General features: G+C 48.1%; 1 protein-coding gene across 1 annotated transcript in view; it reads left to right on the top strand.

Moving 5' to 3' along the window:
• Window positions 1–25,231, top strand: part of atad3 (ATPase family AAA domain containing 3) — a 68,960-nt gene extending 43,729 nt beyond the window's left edge. Inside the window, exons 14-16 of the mRNA XM_038821746.1 lie at window positions 2,906–3,073; window positions 5,440–5,548; window positions 23,448–25,231. Of these exons, the coding sequence (XP_038677674.1) occupies window positions 2,906–3,073; window positions 5,440–5,548; window positions 23,448–23,624 (454 nt within the window). The 3' untranslated portion in view covers window positions 23,625–25,231. The remainder of the gene's footprint in view (window positions 1–2,905; window positions 3,074–5,439; window positions 5,549–23,447) is intronic.
• Window positions 25,232–25,529: the final 298 nt, after the last annotated feature.

The following is a 25,529-nucleotide window of genomic DNA, read 5'->3' as shown; positions in this document are numbered from 1 at the left end:
GGTTCCCGGCAGCATGGAGTGGCTTCAATGGGAAATCCCACTGACAAGTGGAGGGAAGAGAGAATTCAGCTGGCAGTGACTGGCACGCCGCCGAGAAACACGTGGTTGGAGGCCCGGAGAATCCTGCCCTTTGAGCAATACTTGGGGCAGCACCACCTATACCTAGTGAACAGTTCCTTAAATAAACACTAACCATTAATATCAGTCCAGAAAGTAATGTTGCTATGAGATTAGATAGTGTTAGGAACATGTCAATCTAGGTATACTAGTCGTGTGTCAGTCCACCCAGCAATGCTGGTGCCTGAGAGATTACCCAGGAAAGCAGTGACTGTCTGAAAGATGCTTTGCACTATTGCAGTCTGTCAGATTAATTATTTAAACAGTGTATTTGAGTAGCATCCTGCCCATGTGTAATTAATTGCTTAATGGTGACTTTGATCTTCAGGACACAGGATTTTGTTGCTTTTGTTCTCTGGTGTCGCAGAGTCTTAACTCCTGTGCTGGCCGCAGGTGTTCTGTTGAATCGATGCCCTCAGCGGCTGGAAGTATTGACTTTCCTCTGAGGAGATTTTCTCCTTGATTGAGATCAGATCTATTAAGTGCAAGTACAGCTGTTTGCCTGGCGAGTCAGCAACTTTATTCAATGTGCAGCTGTGCCACACAGACCAAGAAGGTTCCAGGCAATGCATGTCTGCGTTGACTTTCCCGATCTCTGTTTGGGCAGAGTTCGGAGGCAATACAGTTGGCCGCCCAGATTTCCTGTAAAGCCAGTCTGTAACCCCTGCCGGAAACTTGAGTTTGGATGTTTTGAGAACGGGTTTCAGTTCTGCTGGTGATGCCCTCTCCCCATTGTGAGAAACGGCATGGTGCATTTGCTATCTAGCCTTGCACTTGGAGTTTTCCATTTAGATCGGTACTGGAGGGTAATCGGTGACTGCGGAACCATTGCCTCAGCGAGGAACAGTTTTTAGATCGGTACTGGAGAGTAATCGGTGACTGCGGAACCATTGCCCCAGCGAGGAACAATGCCCTTGACAAAAAGGAAAATGGCAATGATGCAAATATAATCTGTCCCGAGTATTCTCAATCCAGCAAATTTGGATACGTTCATGATGAAGCGGCAAAAAACTCTATTATATACTGTGCCCTTGGTTTTCCTTCAGTGAATATTCTTCTTCACACTAACAATCACCTGTAAATATTAATAGCAGCCTCTCTAGTTAGCTATTTCATAATATTTAATATTAAATAGTTCGCTTGTCAGGATTTTGTGCAGTATCATTCTGTCCATTGGTGTCAATGTGCAGCAGGAAATATTTGCACTTGAGAAACAGGAGATTTAATGGTGTATTATATGCCACGTAATTCACCCTTTAAATTTAACGCACCATCCATGACAGGCCACCTATTGTTATATATCTCAAAGTGCTCTCTTCAAATACAACACCAGTTTGGAAGAACACCTATAATCATGCTGAGTATTTTCACAGTTGAAGTAGGCACACATTTCACACATCCACCATTGCACTTTACTGATCCCAATGACACTGAATTTTCTTATGTTCTGTGGCAAATTGAGGGAGCGGGCAGTTGACTGGAGGACTAATGTGTGGATCAGATTAATGCCAACAGCATGGGGGTTCGATCACTGTTCTGGCTGAGGTAGATTTGGGACCTGTCTCCTTGTCCCATCCAAAGTAAAAATTATGGCTCCTTGCTTGGTTCAGCAAATAATTGCCACGGATGCCTTCAGGTAGAGAACTGAGTAGGAAGAAGCAGCTAAATGACTGGATTCAAACCTTGCTATTGACTGCTCAAATTCAATTTACTTAGGACCAATAACAAATATCTGCGATCAGAGACATTCAGCGCATCAATTTCTGAAGTTGAATAAACTTGGTTTGTTCTCACTGGAACGAAGGAGAATGAGGGGACACCTGAGAGGTCGACAAAATTATGAGGCGCATAGACAGAGTGGATAGTCAGAGACTTTTTCCCAGGACAGAGGGGGGGGCATAGGTTTAAGGTGCGAGGGGCAAGGTTTAGAGGAGATGTACGAGGTAAGTTTTTTACACAGAGGGTAGTGGGGGCCTGGAATACGCTGCTGGAGGAGGTGGTGGAAGCAGGGATGATAGTGACGTTTAAGGGGCGTCTTGACAATACATGAATAGGATGGGAATAGAGGGATACGGAACCTGGAAGTGTAGAAGATTTTAGGTTAGACGGGCAGCATGGTCGGTGCAGGGTTGGAGGGCGGAAGGGCCTGTTCCTGTGTTGTACTTTTCTTTGTGCCTGCTGAACAGTGGTTTGCACTGTTGCTTCACTGTCCCAGATTTGATTCCCGGCTTACTATTTATGCACGTTCTCCCTGTGTCTGCTTGGGTTTCCTCCGGGTGCTCCAGTTTCCTCCCACAAGTACCGAAAGTCGTGCTATTAGGTAATTTGGACATTCTGAATTTGACCTCCGTGTACCTAAACAGGCGTGGAATGTGGCGACTAGAGGCTTTTCATAGTAACTTCATTACAGTGTTGATGTGAGCCTACTTGTGCCAATAAAGATTATTATCTTCTCTTCTGCATTCCATCATCTGTTAGCATCTTAAAATTAAGAACAGATCCTCGTTACTTCATCCCTACACAGTGTCTTCCACTAATCCTGATATCTGACTGCTTTGTTCTTTTAAATTTATTTGCTGCGGAGACTAATCTGGTAAAGGATGAATCTGAAGCCTTGTCCTGGCTTCTCCTGGAAATTAATATGAGAAACATTATGAAATGAGATCAGTAATGATGTGCAAGTCACCATACACTTGCAGTGTGATGATGCTAACCTGCGTTTAAAGATTTGTTTTGACTAATATCCTGGGCACTCGACTCCATCCTGCTCTTCTGTCTTTCCCAAAAGGTTTATGCTGGTGTTGGCTAGTAATCAACCAGAGCAGTTCGACTGGGCTATCAATGATCGCATTGATGAGATTGTTAACTTTGATCTACCAGGACTTGACGAGAGGGAGCGACTGGTCCGGCTATATTTTGACAAATATGTCCTGAAACCTGCCACAGAAGGAAAACAGTACGTATCTAATCTACTCTCTTTTTTTAGTGACTATTGAATATTCTTGCCGTGATCTTTTCCAATTTTTCCCATTTTGTTGTTTTTTAAATTTCTCCTCTTCCTTGCTCCTGTTTCAACTTGACTGCCTTTGAAATACCCACCCCGTGTTGTGTTGAGACCAACTAACATTGCTGCTAATAACCGGTGTCAGGGCCATGCACAGAGGTGTTTGTCCTCCTGCTTTAGCTGATGTTCTCCGTTCCTGAGGAGAAACATCCCTCAAGACTTTTTAAAAATCACTGCCCCAAGTGTGACCAAACTGCAGCATGAATGCTGTTTCCGCGTCTGATTGTTTAATACTAAGCACAGCTCTGCTCAGAGGAGCAGAATACTACAGCTGCTTTAATTATGAAATAGAAACAGAAGATGCTGGCAATACTCAGCAGGTCAGACAGATTTTCTGCTTTTAGCTCTGCCCAGAAACCTGTTCACACCGGAACTGGTGTAATGGGAGTAGATGCCCAATTTCGGGATTCACTCACCCACTGTTTGGTGCTCGCGAAAGATTGCAACTCCGTCAGATCTGAAATCAGCGGTTTCAGAACACAAGGCATTGCACACCATCTGCTTGACCCTCTTCTACCTCATATGCTTTTTTTTAAAGCCACTACATTCCTTTTGAAGTAGTGATCCTGAAATCTCTATGTAGATAGAGAATAATCTGCTTTATCATCAAATGGCATTTGGACGCTGTACTAATTGGAGCAAAGTTTTTGTTTTGAAGCACGGCTTTGTACACGATTAACACTTGTGCACAACCCAGGAACAGCAAAAGCAAAGACGATTATCACTAATTAGTGTCCGAGTTGTAGTACTGATCAGTGAGTTTGGCCGCTGTCTGAGTGAACCATGTCAACGTTTCATCCTTTTTTAAATTGCGCCTTAGGTTTCATCCTGTTAGGTAACCTTGCTTTTTTAATTTAAAAAAAAATCGCAATCACATTTGTGAAGGCGTCCGAAAAATTGACTTTCAGCTTCTGCGCCCAGTACAGCAACTGCATCCTACAGCCTGACATAATGATTCCGTGTAACTTTCCAGAGCATCCCAAAGACCGCTTGAATGGCTGTTCATTTTTCTTCCTATTAAACTTTGACTTTCATGGGGGTGGAAACTAACCACTTAGCACCCCCTTCAATAAAATCTAGACACCCCAAATTTTATCCTGGATCACCACGTGGTCTGGTAACATTTTACAGCGGCTCCAACAAATTGTGGCATGCCCTCTGATTTTACGTGTGGGGATTTGTCAGATTTTACAGAATTGCACTCGCAGAGGAACTCCGCTGCAGCTGTTTTTTAAAAAAAAATGAAGAGTCTTTCTACTTTATCAGTTTAGGCTGGATTCCAGGGAAAATACATTAGCTCCCTGGGTGCCTTTTACATGAAGTTTGAAAATGTCAGCAGAAGCTTGACATTGAGTCACTGGCTTAACTTGATTTAAACTCTCTGCCAGCCACCCTCTTTTGTATAGTGTAGTGAATGGTTGTATGGCATTCTATTTAGCTCCTTGTAAAAACTGCCCTGCTAAGCAGTTGAGATGATGAGATATGCAAAGATAAAATTAGGTTACCCACATGTTCAGGTGGACAGATAAGCTCCTTGTACCATGGGTGGCACAGCACAGTGGTTAGCTCTGTTGCTCCACAGCGCCAGGGACACAGGTTCGATTCCCAGCTTGGGTCACTGTCGAAGTCTGCACATTCTCTTCATGTCTATGTGGGTTTCCTCCCACAAGTCCCGAAAGTGCTTGTTAGGTGAATTGGACATTCTGAATTTCCCTCTGTGTACCCGAACAGGCGCTGGAGTGTGGTGACTCGGGGATTTTCACAGTAACCTCATTGCAGTGTTAAGTAAGCCTACTTGTGACACTAATAAAGATTATTATTATTTGAAGAGCAGGTGGATGTTTCTCCTTATGTCCTGACCAGCCTTCATTCCTTAACATCACAGCCAATACAGGTTAACTGGTTATTCAACTTGTTACTGTTTGTGGGACCTACTCGTGCACTAATTTGCTGATGTGATTGCCCGCATTACAGCTATTCACTGAGTGTGAAAGGTTTTAGGGTGCTTGAGGCTATATGAATGAGAGTTCTTGTTTTATGTAGACTGCAGCCCCGGCTTAAAGTTGTTCTGATGTATAAACTGTACCCCTTGGATTGAGTTATTTTGTCCCAGTATTTAATCTTAATCCCACAGTTTGAAGGTCACATAAAACACAAAACGATGACCAATATTGAGCAGCCATTATGAACCTAAAGAGGCTCACTGGCCATGGCTATGTCATTCACAGCACTCTTGAGCATCTGCTTCTGCTTCACAGGCGCCTGAAAGTGGCTCAGTTTGACTATGGCACGAAATGCTCCGAGCTTGCTCAGGTGACTGAAGGGATGTCGGGCAGAGAGATTTCCAAACTTGGAGTGGCCTGGCAGGTATGGATTTTATTTCTCATCATGCCATTTGGCCATGTAACAGCTGGAACAATGATATATCCACTTACTGTGGCAAGGTCTGGAAAGATAATGAAAATGGTTTGTGCTCATTAAATAAAACAAACAGTTTTTTCCCCTCAGGGTTGGAACGTTTATGCACATATTGCAGGAGTCTCTCTTTCAGATCAAGCTCTGGTTGGTCATTCTCTCAAATCTGAGTGGTGAAGTTTTCTGTCTTTCAAGGGCAGTGGGGGGGATTGCCAAAATCTCTTGTTGATGCTGAAAATATTAAATTCCCCACCCACTGGAACTTCTCCGCTGCTTTTATTTCAGTTGAGCTTGACTAATGTCTGTAGAAATGAGATATGTGGGAGCCCAAATCTGAATGATATTCTATCTTTGGTGTGTTTGTGCATGAATTCTTTCTCTGCTTTTAGTGGATTTTGATATACTGAAAAATTCTGATTAGACTTTCTGTGAAACTGTACCACTGGTAGAGTTGATTTTTTTCATGGGGGAGAGAATTGGATTATAAATGTTAATGGGAGATAGTTGCAGGGGGAAATGGGACTAATTGGGGTGAATCTTGGGCTGGTACAAGCATTATGGGCTGAATGGTGTCCTGTGCCACATAGAACATACAGTGAAGAAGGAGGCCATTCAGCCCATCGAGTCTGCACCGACCCATTTAAGCCCTCCTAACCTTTTTTTTGGTCACTAAGGGCAATTTATCATAGCCAATCCACCTAACCTGCACGTCTTTGGACTGTGGGAGGAAACTGGAGCACCCGGAGGAAACCCACGCAGACACGGGGAGAACCTGCAGACTCTGCACAGACAGTGACCCAGCGGGGAATCAAACCTGGGACCCTGGTGCTGTAATCCACTTGCGCTACCGCGCTGCCCATATATTTGCTCTTCCCGAGTAGTTTTGTCGGCTCCAACTTGTGGATGAGCAATCATAGATTATCATAGAATTTACAGTGCAGAAGGAGGCCACTCGGTCCATCGAGTCTGCACCAGCTCTTGGAAAGAGCACCCTACCCGAGGTCAACACCTCCACCCTATCCCCATAACCCAGTAACCCCACCCAACACTAAGGGCAATTTTGTTCACTAAGGACAATTTATCATGGCCAATCCACCTAACCTGCACATCTTTGGACTGTGGGAGGAAACCGGAGCACCCGGAGGAAACCCCGCACACACGGGGAGGATGTGCAGACTCCGCACAGACAGTGACCCAAGCCGGAATCGAACCTGGGACCCTGGAGCTGTGAAGCAATTGTGCTATCCACAATGCTGCCGTGCAATGACCAGTCACCTCTGTTTTTATTGTCATGTGACAGTCTGGTACAGAGCCATACCAACTCAATGGAAGCTGCCATCTTCAGAAAGCAAGATTGGAGCGTTGTTTCAGCTGGGCTGAGATCAGTTCCCCAGCACCCTTCTGTGTCCCTGACAGATGCTGTCACCCAGAGACAGTGGGCTGTGCTGCAGGAGACCTCATCCTTCCCGATACCCAAGGCCCCTGTTCTGTTCCCGGCCCCTGTTCTGTTCCCTGCCACTGATGTTCTGAGCACCGGGCAGGCCTAGAGTCTGATTAAGTTTGCTACATATTTGAGTTGGCCCGGGTGCCGCTGGCTGCGTCGCTGTGCTTCAGCTTGATGCTAGCCCCATAACAGTGGGAGATTGACATGAGGGGGGAAAAATGTTGCCTGGGTGTTTATTCTTTTTAAAGGCGGTTTCCTTTTCTGCATCCTTTGGGGTCACAGCAAATGCAGCCTCTATATCAGGCTAGTGTTGTGGTAATCGAGGCTCGGCTCTCTTCAGCATTGATCTGCCTGTCAAATGACTTCTTGTGTACTATAAATGGCCTTTGTTTTTCCAGTTGTACTTCCTATGCCTAATCCCCAAAAGGCACTCACTTTCCCAGGTGATTGATAATTACAACAGATGGGCTTTTTTTCAGCATTGTGACTACATTGGCTGTCATTAGCATTCTCCACCCTGTATGTGTGTCTTTTGCAGGGGGAGGTGGGGGGTGGGTGGGGGGGGGGGGGGGGGGGGGGGGGGTGACAACTGTTTAATTCCTTCCTAACTGCTGTTAAATTGAGTATCGTATGTAAATACACACTGGTTATTGTTTTCCCTGTAGGTGAGAGCGAGTTTCTGGCTGCTTCTCAATTTAACAAGTTATCATACCTAATTGAATTCTTGCTCACAGTGTTGGATTATTAACACTTTCTCAGTTTTACTGCATTTTTAACCCTAGTCCAGTCGGATGTTTACAACTGACATTTGCTGGATTTAATGAAGCTACTGCCTGGCCTGAAGGTAGCAGGAAATTTACAATAAAAGTCCTTTGATCCTGAGAGACCTGCGCTTATTTCCAGGTGAATAATTGCAGCCACTTGAGTCTGTTGGGCTGAGTTTACCCAGGCACTTAACCTCTGTCAGATTTACAGTTGATGCTTCCACATGACCTGTGTTCTTGGCTCTCAGATCTGCAGGTAGCTGAATTCTTACGTTGATCCAGTCAACACTCACCACGGAATGAGAGTGACAGAACTTGAAGGCAGACTGGGCACAGCCAGAGTGTGATTTTTGTTTTCTCTCTGTGAGGCTGTACTGATACATTCTGCCATTGTTTGGGTTTTAAAAAAAAAACAAGGAGGCAATGTGCAAGGGGCCTGCAAACAGGGACCTGTCTTTTAGTTAACTTAGTTTCCTTCAGTTCAGCCATAAGAAAGATGATAAAGAATGTTTTAAAATTAAATTGAAGACGGTTAAAGTGGCGAAGTTTATTGCCGTTAATGGTGGTATCCTTTGTGGCGAGTGCTGTTACCGCACTCTGTATTGGAGGAGTACGGGTGGAAGGTTTGATCAAAGCAAAAGCCGGCACGTAACTGACCAGACTCGGAACAGTGATGAACAGGCTGCAGTAGCTTCGGGTTTTTGCATTATTCCCCATTTTGCCCGTTGAACATGGACTCAGTCGACTTTAGCATGCTGCAGACATTAGACAGATTGGCTGCTCATTTGAGCAGATGGTGTCAGATCCATAGTGGGGTTATTTGCTTGACAGTGAAGGAATTTCTTAAAGTTTAAAAAGTGAGCATGCACATTCTTCCTCATTTTGGAACAACAAAGGCAAGCATTTGCATTTATGTAGAGCCTTTCACATCCTCGGCACTTTGCAATTTACAGATCAAAAAATACTGGATTACTGTAATTTCTTATTTCGTAGGTTAGGGCAATGAGATGAATAATGAATTAATCTGTTGATTTTAAAGAACCCCTCCCATCCCATCTCTTAACAGAGTAGCATGGAATCTTTCACATCCACTTGAATGGAAAGAACTTAACGTCTAGTTTGCAAGGTGGAACCTCCAGCAACAAAGTATATGCTCGGTGTTGCACTGAAATGTCAGTTTAGATTATGTGTTCATCCTGGAGGGGAGCTTGAAAACATAACCGTCTGACTCTGATGTGAGTGCTATCACTGAGCCAACCTGAAATGCAGCAAAGCAAAGGTATAATTCATCTAACAGCCCAGGTTAGCAATGCTGCTTGCCTCCACGCCCAGTGCGACTGACTGCTCAAGGGAGATGGCTAGTGATTCCCCCCCCCCCCCCCCCCCCCCCCCCTTCAGAGAATAGTAAGCAGCATCGCTTTGACTGAGTTTGGAACCAAGGTTACTCTCTAACAGATATGGTAATCTAGTACCTGAAACAAACAGGTCCCATAGTATTCTGAGCTTGAGTGGTGTTGAGACTAGGAAAGAATGTTTAACCCCTGTGAGAATCATTGGGTAAAGTTTCAACACTTCTATTTGATTAACTTCAATTTAATTCATTTTAGCTGTTCCAATATTCTAAAATCCAAGCAATATCCGAAAGAAACTAAATTAAAACTGGTTTTATTTAGGGCGGCACGGTAACGCAATGGTTAGCACTGTTGCCTCATGGCACTGAGGACCCGGGTTCGATCCTGGCCCCGGGTAACTGTCCGTGTGTGGAGTTTGCACATTTGCCCCGTGTCTGCGTGGGTCTCACCCCTACAACCCAAAGATGTGCAGGGTAGGTGGATTGGCACCGCTAAATTACCCCTTAATTGGGGAAAAAAAAACATTTTTTAATAAAACTGGTTTTATTTGGTGTATTAGTTGACTAACTGATTGGGTGATTTTCATTGTCCATTTATTGGAAGAGGTTTTGTGGGAATTGCAGAGCAATTGGGAATTATCATTTACAGCATAAGCTTAATATGAAAATAGCAAAGGATAATCCTAGTTTATTGCTCCAATAATGTTAACAATACTCAGCTGCTGACCAGTAAGACCAACCAGCAAGTCTAACCACCTCCCCATGTCATTCAACCACATTTCCATTGCTGATTCTCTTACCATCAACATCTGAAGAATCGGAATTAACCAGAAATGTAACTGAAGCAGCCGTATAAATACTGTGACTAGAATATCAGATTAATTGGCTGTGAATTCTCCCGTGGGTTACTGATCTCCTGACTTTCTAAAGCCTCTCCATTTACCAGGCACAAGTCCGGAATGTGGTGAATACTCTCCACTTGCTAGGATGAGTGCAGCTCTAACAACACTCAAGAAGCTCAACACCATCCAGGGCAGAACAACCTGCTGGTTTGGCATACCAATCACCACCATAAATATTCACCCTCTCCACGACCAGTGCATTGCGGCAGCAGTGTGTACTATCTACAATAAGACTTCTTACAACACCAGGTTAAAGTCCAACAGGTTTGTTTCGAATCACTAGCTTTTCGGAGCACTGCTCCTTCCTCAGGTGAAAGATTCACCTGAGGAAGGAGCTGCGCTCCGAAAGCTAGTGATTCGAAACCAACCTGTTGGACTTTAAGCTGGTGTTGTAAGGCTTCTTACTGTGCCCACCCCAGTCCAACACCGGCATCTCCGCATCAGTACAAGTCACGCTGCAGAAAGCTGCCATGGCTTCTTTGACAGCACATTCCGAGCCCATGACTCTACAACCTAGAAGGACAAGGGCAGCAGATGCGCAGGAATGCCACCACCTGCAAACTCCCCTCTAATCCACACACCGTCCTACCTTGAGACAATATTGCCAGTGTTTCATTGACGTTAAGCAGCATCTGGGTGTAACTACACAATATGGACTGAAGAGGTTCAAATATAGCTCACTACAACCTCGAGCCATTAAGGATGGGCAATAATTTGTTTTCTGACAAGGTTGGCATTTGTTGCCCATTCCTAATTGTTCTTGAAACTGAGCAGCTTGCTCGGCCTATTCAGAGGGCAGTCAAGAGTTATTACTCATTGCTGTGCGTCTGTGGAGTCACATGTAGGCCAGACTGGGTAAGGATGGTAGATTTCCTTCCCTAAGGGACACTGAATGAACCTGATGGGGTTTCACAAAAATTAACCATGGTTGTCATGGTCACCAATACTGAGATTAGCATTTTTTTTTTTTATTCGTGAAATTTAAATCCCTTTCAACCCGTGCCCCCAGAGTATTACATAACTAGTCCAGTGACAATACCACTACCCTACTATCTTCCCCAAAGCACTGTGCCAACAACATTCATTCCATCTTTTATAGAGCCATAGAGGTCTACAGCAGGCATTTTCAAAGTGGGGGTCACGACCTGCAGGTGGGTCGCAGTGCCATCCGTCGTGGCGTTCCCATTCGTGTGCAACAGCCACAGCAGCCGGCTTTTAACAATGCCGTCTGCGAGCGGCTTTGAAAATGACGGCAGCGACCATATTTTTAAAAATGCGGGCGCACTGCGCTTGCGTGCCCGCTCGTCGATGCGTATGCGCAGAACAACGCCTCCTCCTGAAGTCAGCAGAAGATTTTTTAAATTCATTGTATTCTTCCTGCCTGAAGCGAGGCAGAGAGCAGGTCGCGCTCGAAAGCCCCGAAAGCTGATGTCACGTGCTTTAGCCGTGATTGCGATTCCTCCGTTTTGTCAGCAGCAAACGAGCAAATGAAGACCAAGCAGGCTCAGCTCTTGCTTCAAAAGTCAGAGAAAATGGTGGGTGGCGAAGGTCGGCCGGCGTGGGTCCTGAAGATTGGCCCCTTGGTAAAAATGGGACCCCGGAAAAAAAGTTTAAAAAACACTGGTTTACAGCACAGAAAAGGCCCTTCAGCCCATCGTGTCTGCACCGTTCAAAAACAACCACCTACTTAATCCATCTTCTAGCACTTAGCCCAAAGCCTTGCATACCTTGGCATCGCAAGTGCACGTCTAAATATTACTGAAATGAGGGCAGCACAGTGGTTAGCACTGCACCCTACGGCACTGAGGACCCGGGTTTGAATCCCAAATCCTGCACTGTCCGTGTGGAGTTTGCGCACTTTTCCTGTGTCTGCTTGGGTTTCACACCCACAACCCAAAGATGTGCAGGTTAGGTGGATTGGCCACACTAAATTGCCCCTTAATTGGAAAAACAAAATAATTGGGTGCTCTAAATTTATTTTTTTAAATATTACTTAAATGTTATGAGGGTCTCTGCTGCCACCACCCTTTCAGGCAGTGAGTTCCAGACTCCCACCACCCTCTGGGTAAAAAGGTTTCCCCTCACTTCCCCTCCAAACCTCCTGCCCCTCACCTTAAAATCTATGCATCCCCCTGGTCATTGATCCCTCCCACCAAGGGGAAATATTTCTTCCTGTCCATTCTATCTATGCCCCTTATAATTTTATACATCTCAATCATGTCCCACCTCAGTCTCATGTGCTCCAAGGAAAACAATCCCAGTCTGTTCGATCTCTCTTCATAGCTAAAACACACCAGCCTGGGCAACATCCTGGTAAATCTCATCTGCACCCTTTCCAGTCATATCACATCCCTTTTAATGTGAGAATTCTAGAACTGCACACAATACTCTAGCTGTGGTCGAAGCAATGTTTTATACAGTTCCAGCATAACCTCCCTGCTCTTAAACTCTGCCACAGCTAATAAATAAAAGTATACCATATGCCTTCATAACCACTTTATCCACCTTCCCTGTCACCTTGAGGGATGGATGTACATGCACACCAAGGTCCCTCTACTCCTCGGTGCTTCCCAGGGTCCTGCCGTTCAGCATGTATTCTCTTGCCTTGTTTGTCCTGCCTAAGTGCATCACCTCACACTTAATAATAAACATTATTAGTGTCACAAGTAGGATTACATTAACACTGCAATAAAGTACTGTGAAAATCCCCTGGTTGCCACACTTTGGGTACACATTGTAAGAATTCAGAATGTCCAATTCCGCTAACAAGCACGTCTTTCGGGACTTTGTGGGAGGAAACCGGAGCACCTAGAGGAAACCCACAATGTCAAGGGGGGGGCATGCACACTCTGCACAGACAGTGAGCAAAGCTGGGAATCAAACCCGAGTCCCTGGCACTGTGAAGCAACCATGCTAACCACTGTGCCACCGTGCCGCCCATCCGGATTGTATTCCATTTGTCACTGATCAGCCTATCTGACCAGCCTGTCTATATCGTCCTGTAATCTAAGGCTATCCTCCTCACTATTTACCACCCCACCAATTTTCATATCATCTGCAAACTTACTGATCGACCCTCCTACATTCATATCAAAATCATTTATTTAAACCACAAACAGCAAGGGCCCCACCACTGATCCCTGCGGGTCCCCAATGGATACAATCGTCCCGTCAGAAAAACACCCTTCAACCATCACTTGGAGTATAGTGTTCAATTCTAGTCGCAACACTACCAGAAGGATGTGGAGGCTTTGGAGAGGGTGCAGAAGAGATTTACCAGGATGTTGCCGGGTATGGAGGGCATTAGCTATGAGGAGAGGTTGAATAAACTCGGTTTGTTCTCACTGGAATGATGGAGGTTGAGGGGCGAACGGATAGAGGTCTACAAAATTATATGGGGCATAGACAGAGTGGATAATCAGAGGCTTTTTCCCAGGGTAGAGGGGTCAATTACATGAAATGAAATGAAAATCGCTTATTGTCACGAGTAGGCTTCAAATGAAGTTACTGTGAAAAGCCCCTAGTCGCCACATTCCGGCACCTCTTCGGGGAGGCTGTTACGGGAATTGAACCGTGCTGCTGGCCTGCTTGGTCTGCTTTCAAAGCCAGCAATTTAGCCCAGTGTGCTAAACAGCCCCTATGGGGCATAGGTTTAAGGTGCGAGGGGCAAGGTTTAGAGGAGTTGTACGAGGCAAGTTTTTTTTACACAGGATAGTGGGAGCCTAGAACTCGCTGCTGGAGGAGGTGGTGGAAGCAGGGACTGTAGTGATATTTAAGGGGTGTCTTGACAAATAGATGAATAGGATGGGAATAGAGGGACACGGACCCCGGAAGTGTAGAAGATTTTAGTTTAGACGGGCAGCATGGTCGGCGCAGGCTTGGAGGGCTGAAGAGCCTGTCCTGTGCTGTACTTTCTTTGTTCTTTGTTCATCACCCTCTGCTTCGCAGCCAATTCTAGATCCAATTTGCTAAATTTCCTTGGACTCCATGGGTTCTTATGTTCTTATATTAGTTTCCCACGTCCTCCCCCTGTGTGCGTGGGTTTCCTCCGGGTGCTCCGGTTTCCTCCCACAGTCCAAAGATGTGCGGGTTAGGTGGATTGGCCATGCTAAATTGCCCGTAGTGTCCTAATAAAAGTAAGGTTAAGGGGGGGGATTGTTGGGTTATTGGTATAGGGTGGATACGTGGGTTTGAGTAGGGTGATCATGGCTTGGCACAACATTGAGGGCCGAAGGGCCTGTTCTGTGCTGTACTGTTCTATGTTCTATGGAGGACCTTATCAAAAGCCTTGCTGAAGTTCAAGTAGACTTTGACAAATGCATTGCCCTCATCTACATACCTGGTCACCTCTTTGAAAAATTCAATCAAGTTGGTAAGACGTGATCTCGCCTTAGCAAAACCATGCTAACTGGTGATTACATACATAGAACATACAATGCAGAAGGAGGCCATTCGGCCCATCGAGTCTGCACCGACCCACTTAAGCCCTCACTTCCACCCTATCCCCGTAACCCAATAACCCCTCCTAACCTTTTTTTTTTGGACACTAAGGGCAATTTAGCATGGCCAATCCACCTAACCTGCACGTCTTTGGACTGTGGGAGAAACCCCGAGTAACGGAGGAAACCCACGCACACACGGGGAGAACGTGCAGACTCCTCACAGACAGTGACCCAGCGGGGAATCGAACCTGGGACCCTGCCGCTGTGAAGCCACAGTGCTAGCCACTTGTGCTACCGTGCTGCCCATAATCCCTGCCTCTCCAAATGCAGATTAATCCTGTCTCTCAGAATTGTTTCAAACTATATGAACATTCAGTATGATTATCAACACTAACTCCTACTGGCATTGTGCTGGCATTTTTAAAAGTAATGTCAACCGTGCCGGTTCTGTGAAATTCGATGTTTTATAAGCCAAAGTCTATAAGTGCTCATGCCTGACGCATCTGCATCTGAACCCAGTGAAGTCTTGTTCTGACGTCAGCACCCGAATGACTACTTATTACCATTTCTTCATCTCCTTAATGTCCTGTAATTAACCAAACACTGACGTGTGTCTCAGTCAGCATCTGTGTTCTTACTGCCAGTTTGGGGAAACAATGGAATTGACCAATCTGTTTGGAAAACAAAGCACAAAAGGTTGCAGTTTTAATAACTTCTGGAACAATTTTTTTCAGAGTTATTGTCCTGGTTATTTTTCCAAATTTAGTTTCCATATTACTTTTTTTTTTTAAATAATTTTTATTGAAATTTTTCGATACAAACATTTACCCCTACTACATTTTAAATTATAACACAACAAATCCCCCCTGGAAAATCCTCCCCACGCCCTCCCCCCGCGCGCACCCCCCCCCCACCCCCCCCCCCCCCCCCCCCCCCCCGCGCTACCAGTCTAGCAACCAAACCGTTTTTCCCTTTCTGCCGATGGCCTCGGGCAGTCATTGCCCGCGACCCCCTGCTGACGTGCTCCCTTCGTTGCTATCCCCCCCCCCCCCCTTTCTCCCCGGGTTGCTGCTGTTTCGGCCTCCAGCTCCTATCTCTGATCCAGAAAGTCAAGGAAGGGCTGCCACTGCCGGAAGAACCCCTGTACCGACCCTCTCAGGGCGAATTTGATTCTTTCCAATTGGATGAAGCTTGCCATGTCGTTTAACCAGGTGTTAACACTTGGTGGCCTTGTGTCCCTCCACTGAATCAAGATCCTTCTCCGAGCTACCAAGGACGCAAAGGCCAATATTCCGGCCTCCCCTGCCTCCTGTACTCCTGGCTCCACCCCAACCCCAAAAAATCGCTAGCCCCCACCCTGGTTTGACCCTGGTTCCCACCACTCTCGATACCGTCCCCGCCACCCCCTCCCAGAACTCTTCCAGTGCCGGGCACATCCAGAACATATGTACATGGTTCGCAGGGCTTCCCGAACACCTAACACACCTGTCCTCACCCCCGAAGAACCGACTCATCCTAGTCCCTGTCATATGGGCTCTGTGCAGCACCTTAAATTGGATGAGGCCCAACCTTGCGCACGACGACGACGAATTGACCCTCTCTAAGGCATCCGCCCATGTCCCATCTTCTATCTGCTCTCCCAGCTCCGCTTCCCACTTGTCTTTCAGCTCCTCTATCGATACCTCCTCCACCTCCTGCATTATTTTGTAGATGTCCGAGACCTTCCCTTCTCCGACCCAGACCCCTGACAGCACCCTATCACTCACCCCTCTATCGGGAAGCAAGGGAAATCCTTCCACCTGTCGTCTGGCAAATGCCTTCACCTGCAGGTATCTAAACGTGTTCCCCGGGGGGAGCTCAAATTTCTCCTCCAGCTCTCCCAGGCTCGCAAACCTCCCCTCTATGAACATGTCCCTCAGTTGCCTGATGCCCGCCCTGTGCCAGCTCTGGAATCCCCCGCCAGTGTTCCCCGGGACAAATCTGTGGTTCCCTCTCAGTGGCGCCGCCATCAGACCCCCCACTTCCCCCCTGTGTCGCCTCCACTGCCCCCAGATTTTAAGGGTGGCCGCCACTACCGGACTCGTGGTATACCTTGTGGGGGGGAGCGGCCATGGTGCCGTTACTAGCGCCCCCAGGCTTGTATTGCCGCAGGACGCCCTCTCCATACGTTTCCAAGCTGCCCCCTCCCCCTCCATCACCCACTTGCGCACCATCGATGCGTTCGCCGCCCAGTAGTATCCGGAAAGATTGGGTAGCGCTAATCCTCCACTGTCCCTACTCCGTTCCAAGAAAATCCTTCTCACTCTAGGGGTGCCATGTGCCCACACATAGCCCATAATGCTGCTAGTTACCTTCTTGAAGAAGGCCCTGGGGAGAAAGATGGGCAAGCACTGGAACAGAAACAAGAACCTCGGGAGGACCGTCATTTTGACTGACTGCACCCTCCCTGCTAGCGACAGCGGTACCATGTCCCACCTCTTGAACTCCTCCTCCATCTGCTCCACCAGCCGTGAAAAGTTCAGCTTGTGGAGGGTCCCCCAGTTCCTTGCCACCTGCACCCCCAAGTACCTGAAGCTCTTTACTGCTCTCTTGAAGGGGAGCCGCCCAATTCCCTCCCCCTGATCTCCCGGGTGTATCACAAAGACCTCACTTTTACCCACATTTAATTTATATCCCGAAAAGTCCCCAAACTCCGCTAGTATTTCCATTACCTCCGGCATTCCCCCTTCCGGGTCCGCCACATATAACAACAAATCATCCGTATAGAGTGATACCCGATGTTCCTCCCCTCCCCTTGTCAGTCCTCTCCACCCCCCTGAACCCCTCAGTGCCATCGCCAACGGTTCGATCGCTAATGCAAATAGTAAGGGGGATAGGGGGCATCCCTGCCTGGTACCTCGATGGAGCCCAAAATACTCTGACCTCCTCCCGTTTGTAACCACACTCGCCATCGGGGCCGAATACAGCAGCTTCACCCACTTGATAAATCCCTCCCCAAACCCAAACCGTTCCAGCGTCTCCCACAGGTATTCCCACTCCACCCTATCGAATGCCTTCTCCGCATCCAGTGCTACCACTATCTCAGCCTCCCCCTCCACTGCTGGCATCATAATCACATTCAACAGTCTCCGGACATTTGTGTTAAGTTGTCGTCCCTTTACGAACCCCGTCTGGTCCTCATGGATTACCCCTGGCACACAATCCTCTATTCTGGTTGCCAGGACCTTTGCCAACAGTTTGGCATCTACATTCAAGAGGGAGATAGGCCTGTAGGACCCGCACTGTACAGGGTCTTTGTCCCGCTTCAGGATCAAGGAGATCAGGGCCTGTGACATTGTCGGGGGCAGAACCCCCCCCCCCTCTCGCGCCTCATTGAAGGCTCGCACCAGCACTGGACCCACCAAGTCCACATACTTCTTATAAAATTCCACCGGGAACCCATCCGGCCCCGGCGCCTTCCCCGCCTGCATCTGGCCTATCCCTTTAACTAGCTCCTGCAGCTCTATCGGCGCCCCCAGCCCCTCCACCCGTTCCTCCTGGACCTTTGGGAACCTCAATCTATCGAGGAAGTTCTCCATTCCCCCCCTCCTCCTGGGCGGCTCAGACCGGTACAATTCCCTGTAGAAATCCCTGAAGACCCCGTTCACCTCTTGCCCCTTCTGCACTACGTTCCCTCCCTTCTCTCTCACTCCCCCAATCTCTCTGGCTGCATCTCGCTTGCGCAGCTGGTGTGCTAGCATCCTGCTCGCCTTTTCCCCGTACTCATAGACCGCGCCCTGTGCCCTTCTCCATTGCGTCTCCGCCTTCCTAGTGGTCAGTAGGTCAAACTGGGCCTGTAAACTGCGCCGCTCCCTCAACAGCCCCTCCTCTGGTGTCTCCGCATATCTCCTGTCCACTTCTATAAGTTCCCCCACCAGTCTCTCCCTCTCCTGCCTCTCCTTCCTTTCTCTGTGTGCCCTTATGGAGATCAGCTCTCCTCTGATCACTGCTTTCAGGGCCTCCCAGACTACCCCCACCTTCACCTCGCCCGTGTCGTTCGTGCCCAGATATCTCTCATGCCCTTCCGGACCCTTCCGCACACCTCATCGTCCGCCAGCAGCCCCACATCCAGGCGCCACAACGGGCGCTGGTCCCGTGCTTCCCCCAGTTCTACCTCTACCCAGTGTGGTGCATGGTCCGAAATCGCAATGGCCGAGTACTCCGTGTCCTGCACTCTCGAAATCAGCCCCCTGCTCAGAACAAAAAAGTCTATTCTGGAGTACACCCTGTGGACGTGGGAGAAAAAAGAATACTCCCTCGCCCTTGGCCTGCCAAATCTCCAAGGGTCTACCCCCCCCCATCTGCTCCATGAACCCCCTTAGCACCTTCTGCCGCTGCCGGCCTCCTATTCGTCCTGGAACTCGATCTGTCCAGCCCAGGGTCGAGCACTGTATTGAAGTCCCCCCCCATGATCAGGCCCCCTGCCTCCAGACCCGGAATGAGGCCCAACAGGCGCCTCATAAAACCCGCGTCATCCCAATTCGGGGCATACACATTCACCAGCACCACATTCTCTCCCTGCAGCCTACCCTTCACCATCACGTACCTACCCTCCTTATCTGCTACCACCTGCGCCGCCACGAACGACACCCTCTTTCCCACCAAAATCGCCACCCCCCGGTTCTTTGCGTCCAAGCCTGAGTGGAACACCTGTCCCACCCACCCCCTTCTCAGGCGTACCTGGTCTACTACTCTCAAGTGAGTTTCCTGCAACATTGCCACATCCGCCTGCAGTCCCTTTAGGTGTGAAAAAAAACCCTTGATCTCTTGACCGGCCCATTCAGCCCCCTCACGTTCCAAGTAATCAACCGGGTCGCAGAGCGACCCGTCCCTTTCCCCTGTCTATTAGCCATGTCCTGTCCCCTGTTCGCCCCGGGTCGACCCTCCCCTTCTGACCCGTTCCCCATGGCGATGGCCCCCCCCCCCCTCTCTCCTCCCGTTCTTCCCTTCCCGTCCTCGGCCTTTCCAGCAGCAACCCGGTATCCCCCCCCCCCCCCCCCCCCCCCCCCCCCCCCCGGCTAGGACCCCTCCTAGCCGCGGTGTATCCACCATCGTACTCCCGAGAGTCAGCTGGTTTTCGCTGACCCGGCTGCCCCTGCCACACTCCGACTCCTCCCGATGTGGGGGGGGAGGGGCCTCCCCCCCCCTTGCCATCCCTCTCTGACCCCGCTTCAGCGCGGGAAAAGCCGCCATTGCTGGCCACACCCCACTCTTCTCTCCTCCCCCTTCCTCCGTCCCGCGCGCAGGAAACAGGGGAAAGCCCGCGCTTTCGCCCGGCCACACCCTACCCCGCCATCTTCAATTCCACCCCCGTCCCCATCCAAGCCCATAAAAAAGCCCCCTTAAAACGAGAGGAAGAAAAAAGAGAAAAAGAAAACACGCATAACCAACTTGCACCCCCCCCCGTCCCGCCTCCCCAACTTAACAATATAACAATATAAATAACAAATCTCAAATAAATACATAAATACATAACTATGCCTGCATAACTAAATAACTACCCAATAATAACATATTTAACCATCACCCTCCATCGAACAGAACAGTAACCATAACCCTTAAAGGAACAGATCAAAAAACAGTAAAAAAGCCCCCCCTACAACAACAATAATTAAGGGAAGTTGGCAACGGGAAGAGACACACAAAAAGGAACAAAGAAACCCCCCATAACACAAGTTTCAAAGAAACCAAACGATCCATCAACTTTAACCAAGTTCCGACCTGGCCTAAGAAAGACATGGGCCACTTGATCAGTCAAGGGTACTCGGGCGGCCTCGACCGCCGGCGTTCCCAAGTTCTAGTTCAGGTCCAGCTTTTCCTCCCGAACAAAAGTCCATGCCTCCTCTGGGGTCTCAAAGTAATGGTGCTGGTCCTTGTAGGTGACCCACAAGCGCGCTGGCTGCAGCATTCCGAACTTGATCCTCTTTGCGTGCAGCACCGCCTTCGTTCGGTTAAACCGGGCCCGCCGCTTTGCCACCTCCGCACTCCAGTCCTGATATATCCGCACCGTCGAATTCTCCCATTTGCTGCTTTTCTCCCTCTTGGCCCACCTCAGCACTTTCTCCCGATCACAGAAACGCTGGAATCGCACCAGCACCGCCCTCGGGGGCTCGTTCGCCCTAGGCCGCCTAGCCATGACCCGATATGCTTCTTCCAGCTCCAGGGGCGATGGACCGGCCCCCTCTCCCATCAGGGAGCTCAGCATCTCCGCTACATATTTCGGGAGATCAGGCCCCTCCAGGCCTTCTGCTAGGCCCAGGATCCTCAAGTTCTTCCGCCTCATTCGAGTGTCCAGCTCCTCGAAGCGGCTCTGCCATTTCAGGTGGAGTGCCTCGTGCACCTCCACCTTTCCCACGAGGACCGTGGCCTCCTCCTCCCTTGCAGTCATCTCCTGCTGCAGCTCTCTTATCGACGCCTCTTGGGTCGCCTGGGCCCCCATCAGCCTTGTGGTCGTCGCGTTCATAGACTCTAAGAGTTCCGCTTTCAGCTCCGTAAAACACCGGAGGAGAGCGGCCTGCTGCTCCTCCGCCCATTTTCTCCAATCTTCTAGTGCGCCACCGGCCGCCATTTTGGTCCTCTTCCCCCGCTTTTTTCGGGGAGCTGCTGCCGCTTTTTTTGTCGCCCCACTCCGAGTACCAACCATAAAGTTGGTCTCACTCTCCTCAGGGAGCCTTCCCCCACCGGGATTCGTCTTTACAGTACCGTCGGGGCCCTCCAATCGGCCCTTAAACACCTTTGTCGCAGGAGCTGCCAAATGTGCGACTTAGCTGGTCATAGCCGCAACCGGAAGTCTAGTTTCCATATTACTGTTGTCTTTTGAGGCAGAAGGAACAAAGATGAAGAGTTATGCCGCATAGCTGTCTGTGATTGCTATTTTTAAATGCTGAGTTTGAGTACAATGCTGTTGGTTGGACTAGTGGTCTGAGGAAAGGAGGATTGAATTGATGGGAATTTCGAGGTAACGAATAGATGCCACTGTGGTGCTCGTGACTATCATTACTACAAAAATCCATCTCGATAATTTGTCAAATCTGTTCCGAAATTAAGTAGCTCATTCAGTTCTAGATGAACGTATTGATGCACTGTCTGCGGGAGTAATTATGGCTGTAAATCTGCAGCTTTTACACACGGCCCCAATCTGATGGTGAACTGGAATTGTATGGAACTGATCTCCATGCACTTAGATTTGCTCCAACTGGGCGGCACGGTAGCGCAGTAGTTAGCACTGCTGCCTCACGGTGCTGAGATCCTGGGTTCGATCCCGGCCCCGGGTCACTGTCTGTGTGGAGTTTGAACATTCTCCCCATGTCTGAGTGCCCCCCCCCCCCCCCCCAGAACCCATCGATGTGCAGCTTAGATCGATTTGCCATGCTAAATTGCCCCTCAATTGGGAAAACAAAATAATTGGGTAATTTTTTAAAAACTCGCTCCAGCTGATGCTGGAACCAAAGCTATGTTCCACATATGTCTAACAGTGTATGAATGTACTGTCTGGTGCAGGATTGAACCATGACATGTTGTGTATGCACAGCCCAGTGAGGTACATGAAGTGGATGCATGCATTACACAGTGATCTCCTGGGCCGTATTCAAGTTCCAGGTTTGACTATGTTTGTACTGATTTCATCTTGGATCCGTCTCAAACCCCCATGCTACAGAACAGAAAAATCAGCCAGGTTCCCTACTCATTAGTATCCAGTACCCCTCGCTGGATCAGACCGGTGGCATGCTTTCTGCGCTCTTTAGGTTAGTCTGCTCAACATGGCCAGGCCAAGTCTCTGAGGTGCTTATGAAACTGGTGCCCACGTTAGTCACTGCCTGTGGAAAAGGACAGGAGGAAATTGGAAAGAAAGAATAGCATGTGCATGTCAGCCCAGCAGAACACCATCCTGCCAGAGATCATGACTGTTGGTCTGTTACTTCAGAGTACCTGTGAGTCCTGGGAGTGGCCAAGGTCTGGTTTTCGACTGTCTGTGGGCTGATAACATTTTGCATTGAGGTGGAAAATTCAAGTCGTTGTTCAATATTCCTCCTCTCAATGACCTCTGGAATACGGGCCTAACCAGCACCGGTGGTGACATCACCCCTGCTCGGTTATCTCCCAACAGCGAACCCCAACAAAGTAAACAAGCTCACCTTGGAACATTGGTTCCCTCTTGCTTGTTTTTAATCCATTTACGGGCAGCACGGTAGCATTGTGGATAGCACAATGGCTTCACAGCTCCAGGGTCCCAGGTTCGATTCTGGCTTGGGTCACTGTCTGTGCGGAGTCTGCACATCCTCCCCGTGTGTGCGTGGGTTTCCTCCGGGTACTCCGGTTTCCTCCCACAGTCCAAAGATGTGCAGGTTAGATGGATTGGCCATGATAAATTGCCCTTAGTGTACAAAATTGCCCTTCGTGTTGGGTTGGGTTATTGGGATGGGGGGAGGTGTTGATCTTGAGTAGGGTGCTCTTTCCAAGAGCCGGTGCAGACCCGATGGGCCGAATGGCCTCCTTCTGCACTGTAAATTCTATGATCTATGATTTGCCTTCGATTCTTTGTATTCACTAACAGTGGAGTGCTTGGCAACTGCCTAGCCCGTTAGAACTGGCACACTATGTGTTTATTCTGTCAGATCTGATTCACTTGTTTAAAAACAAAATCTGCTGCAGGAGGCAGAAAAGCAGGTGATAAATCCATTTGTAAAATGTCTGAAAGGAAGGCTTTCTTTGAATAAATCTCACATTTGAAACATGTTTGTGATTTGTCACTGGAGAAAGTCCGGACAGGGAATTATTATTTTTTTTTTAAACAACGCCTTTTTAAATGCCACTAGTTGGGTTTCACTTTTGTTGCCTGCCTAGTTGGTCTGGTCTGAGACTCTGTGCATTTTCGGTAACTGATCTGCTTGTCCTCTCCTGTTCTGCAGGCTGCAGCATACGCCTCCGAGGATGGTGTTCTGAATGAGGCAATGATCGATTCCAGGGTGACTGATGCAATTCGGCAGCACAAGCAGAAAATGGAGTGGTTGAAGAATGAGGGCAGGGAGAAGACCAAAGGCATGGAGCATCTTGTGCCACCCCTTCCAGAGGGCACGCCAGTTTGAGTGTCCAGCAAAGCAGTGTTTGCACCCAGCAACTGGAACGGAGAATCCCTGAATTGAACTGAACTGCACCAACGTAAAAAGTGCTTGAGCATGCACTGTGCACTCTCTTGTGTTTGTCCAGTGGTACGGGCAGCTTTGCACATGACTTCAACCCAGACAGCAGTCAGTTAATGCCCTGTTGGACCCCCATTTCGCAGTCGATCCGTTTTTGTCTGTACATTTTGTAACTGGTTGGAGGCAGTTTGTTAATGAGGAGACTTGAAATGGCATTCCTGCCAGCCTCAAGTCTGTCATACCAACTATAACAACTGTATATCCTGTGTCATTCATCTCTTGGAGCTGCTAAGTTTTCAGTGTGGACTGCCTGACCTGGGAGGAGAGTATGATGGTGAACTCTGTGCAGTTAAGTATCTGTGTATTCAAAGATGTTTTACGTTGATGTGGTGTATTTTGTTTCTGGGTTCTTCGACTCACAACACTGGCCATAATCTATAATCGGATTCATCATGTTTGAGACCGAATCCCTTATTGTCCGCCTACCTCAAATGTATTTCTTGAAATAGACACTTATGCCTTTTTAAAAAATATATAGCGGTTCCCACAGATCATGGGGGAATGACTGCCATTTTACATCAGTGGTGTGATTGAGAAATTGTTGGTTTGCAACTCAATAGGTCACTGAACTGAGTTTGACTGTGGTGAGAAATTAAAACCACCCTGTAACGGTAGCTGAACTTTACAAATAAAGTGGGAGTGAGGACTGTCAGGGGAGTCCAAGTCTCTTTCTATTGTCAGATAGAATTTCACATGGTCATGCCATGTTGATGTAGTCTGCATGGAATTAAACGAAGCTGCTAGCTGGACCCTTTACATCTATCCTGTTTTTCCAGAGTTGGGAGTGTGGTGTGCCGAACAGTCCGATAGGGTTGGAGTAGTTTCCACACTCCCACTGCCTTGTCCCTTTTGTTTTCAATGGTGACTACTACACAAATCATATTTGATGAGAGCCTAGTTTGAAATTTGCCATGTTAATTATTGTGTCTTATTAATGGTGATTCTTGTTTCCCTGTGTTTAAAATGGAGACGTCACCAATGAAAGGCTGCTCCATGTGAGCAGCCAGTTTCTCATCTAAGTTACTACCAAGAAAAATTCAAATGCACTTTTAGCCAGTCTGTAATGTCCTTCAGCCCTGTGCCCGAATATTCAGAATTCCTCTCCCTAGAGTGACTGCAGATGCTGAGTTGCTGTTGAAAACCACTGGTGAACATCATTGAAAGACTGAAGTGAAAGTAACAGGAGTACCTTAAATTATGTTTGGGCCTGGGGGCCAAGTGGGGTTTCCGTCTGTCATATATATTCTAAGTAAACCATTTAATTGTTGAAATGACCCTGGTAATTTTACATAAAGCTCGCGTTTCCTTTTGTACATTTGTCGAATGTGTACAGAATTCCATCAAGTTTTTTTAAACTTACCACATCACTATGTTCCAAATGTGGAATGATTTTAATTTGATAAATCCTTTTTTTTATTGGATTAAACATGTAAATCCTGCTTTATCTAATAAAGAGATAAGCTATTAGAAGATGGTTTATTTTGCAAAAGACAAGTCAAGAGTTGTTGAAAGTGTAGAATGTTATTGCTAACTATAGTCGCCGGCGGGACTGGCCAAAAACGGACGGCCGTTAGGCCCATCAGGGCCTGGAGAATTGGCGGGCGGGGGGGGGGGTTTGCTACCAACGGCCCCCCACCGGCATGGCGTTGAACCCCACTTCCACCCGAAAAACAGCGCTGGCGCCAGGGCGGGATTCGCGCCACCCCCCTTCGTTTTGTATCTAACCCTTGTTTATAGTCTGCATTTAGTAAAGCTTCCTCCAGGTGGGATACAGCCAGGATTAAATGCTGG

The sequence above is a fragment of the Scyliorhinus canicula genome, chromosome 16, assembly GCF_902713615.1.
Source record: "Scyliorhinus canicula chromosome 16, sScyCan1.1, whole genome shotgun sequence".
NCBI lineage: Eukaryota > Metazoa > Chordata > Chondrichthyes > Carcharhiniformes > Scyliorhinidae > Scyliorhinus > Scyliorhinus canicula.
Note: the sequence above shows the minus strand (reverse complement) of the source record. Positions and strands in the feature narration are given on the sequence as shown.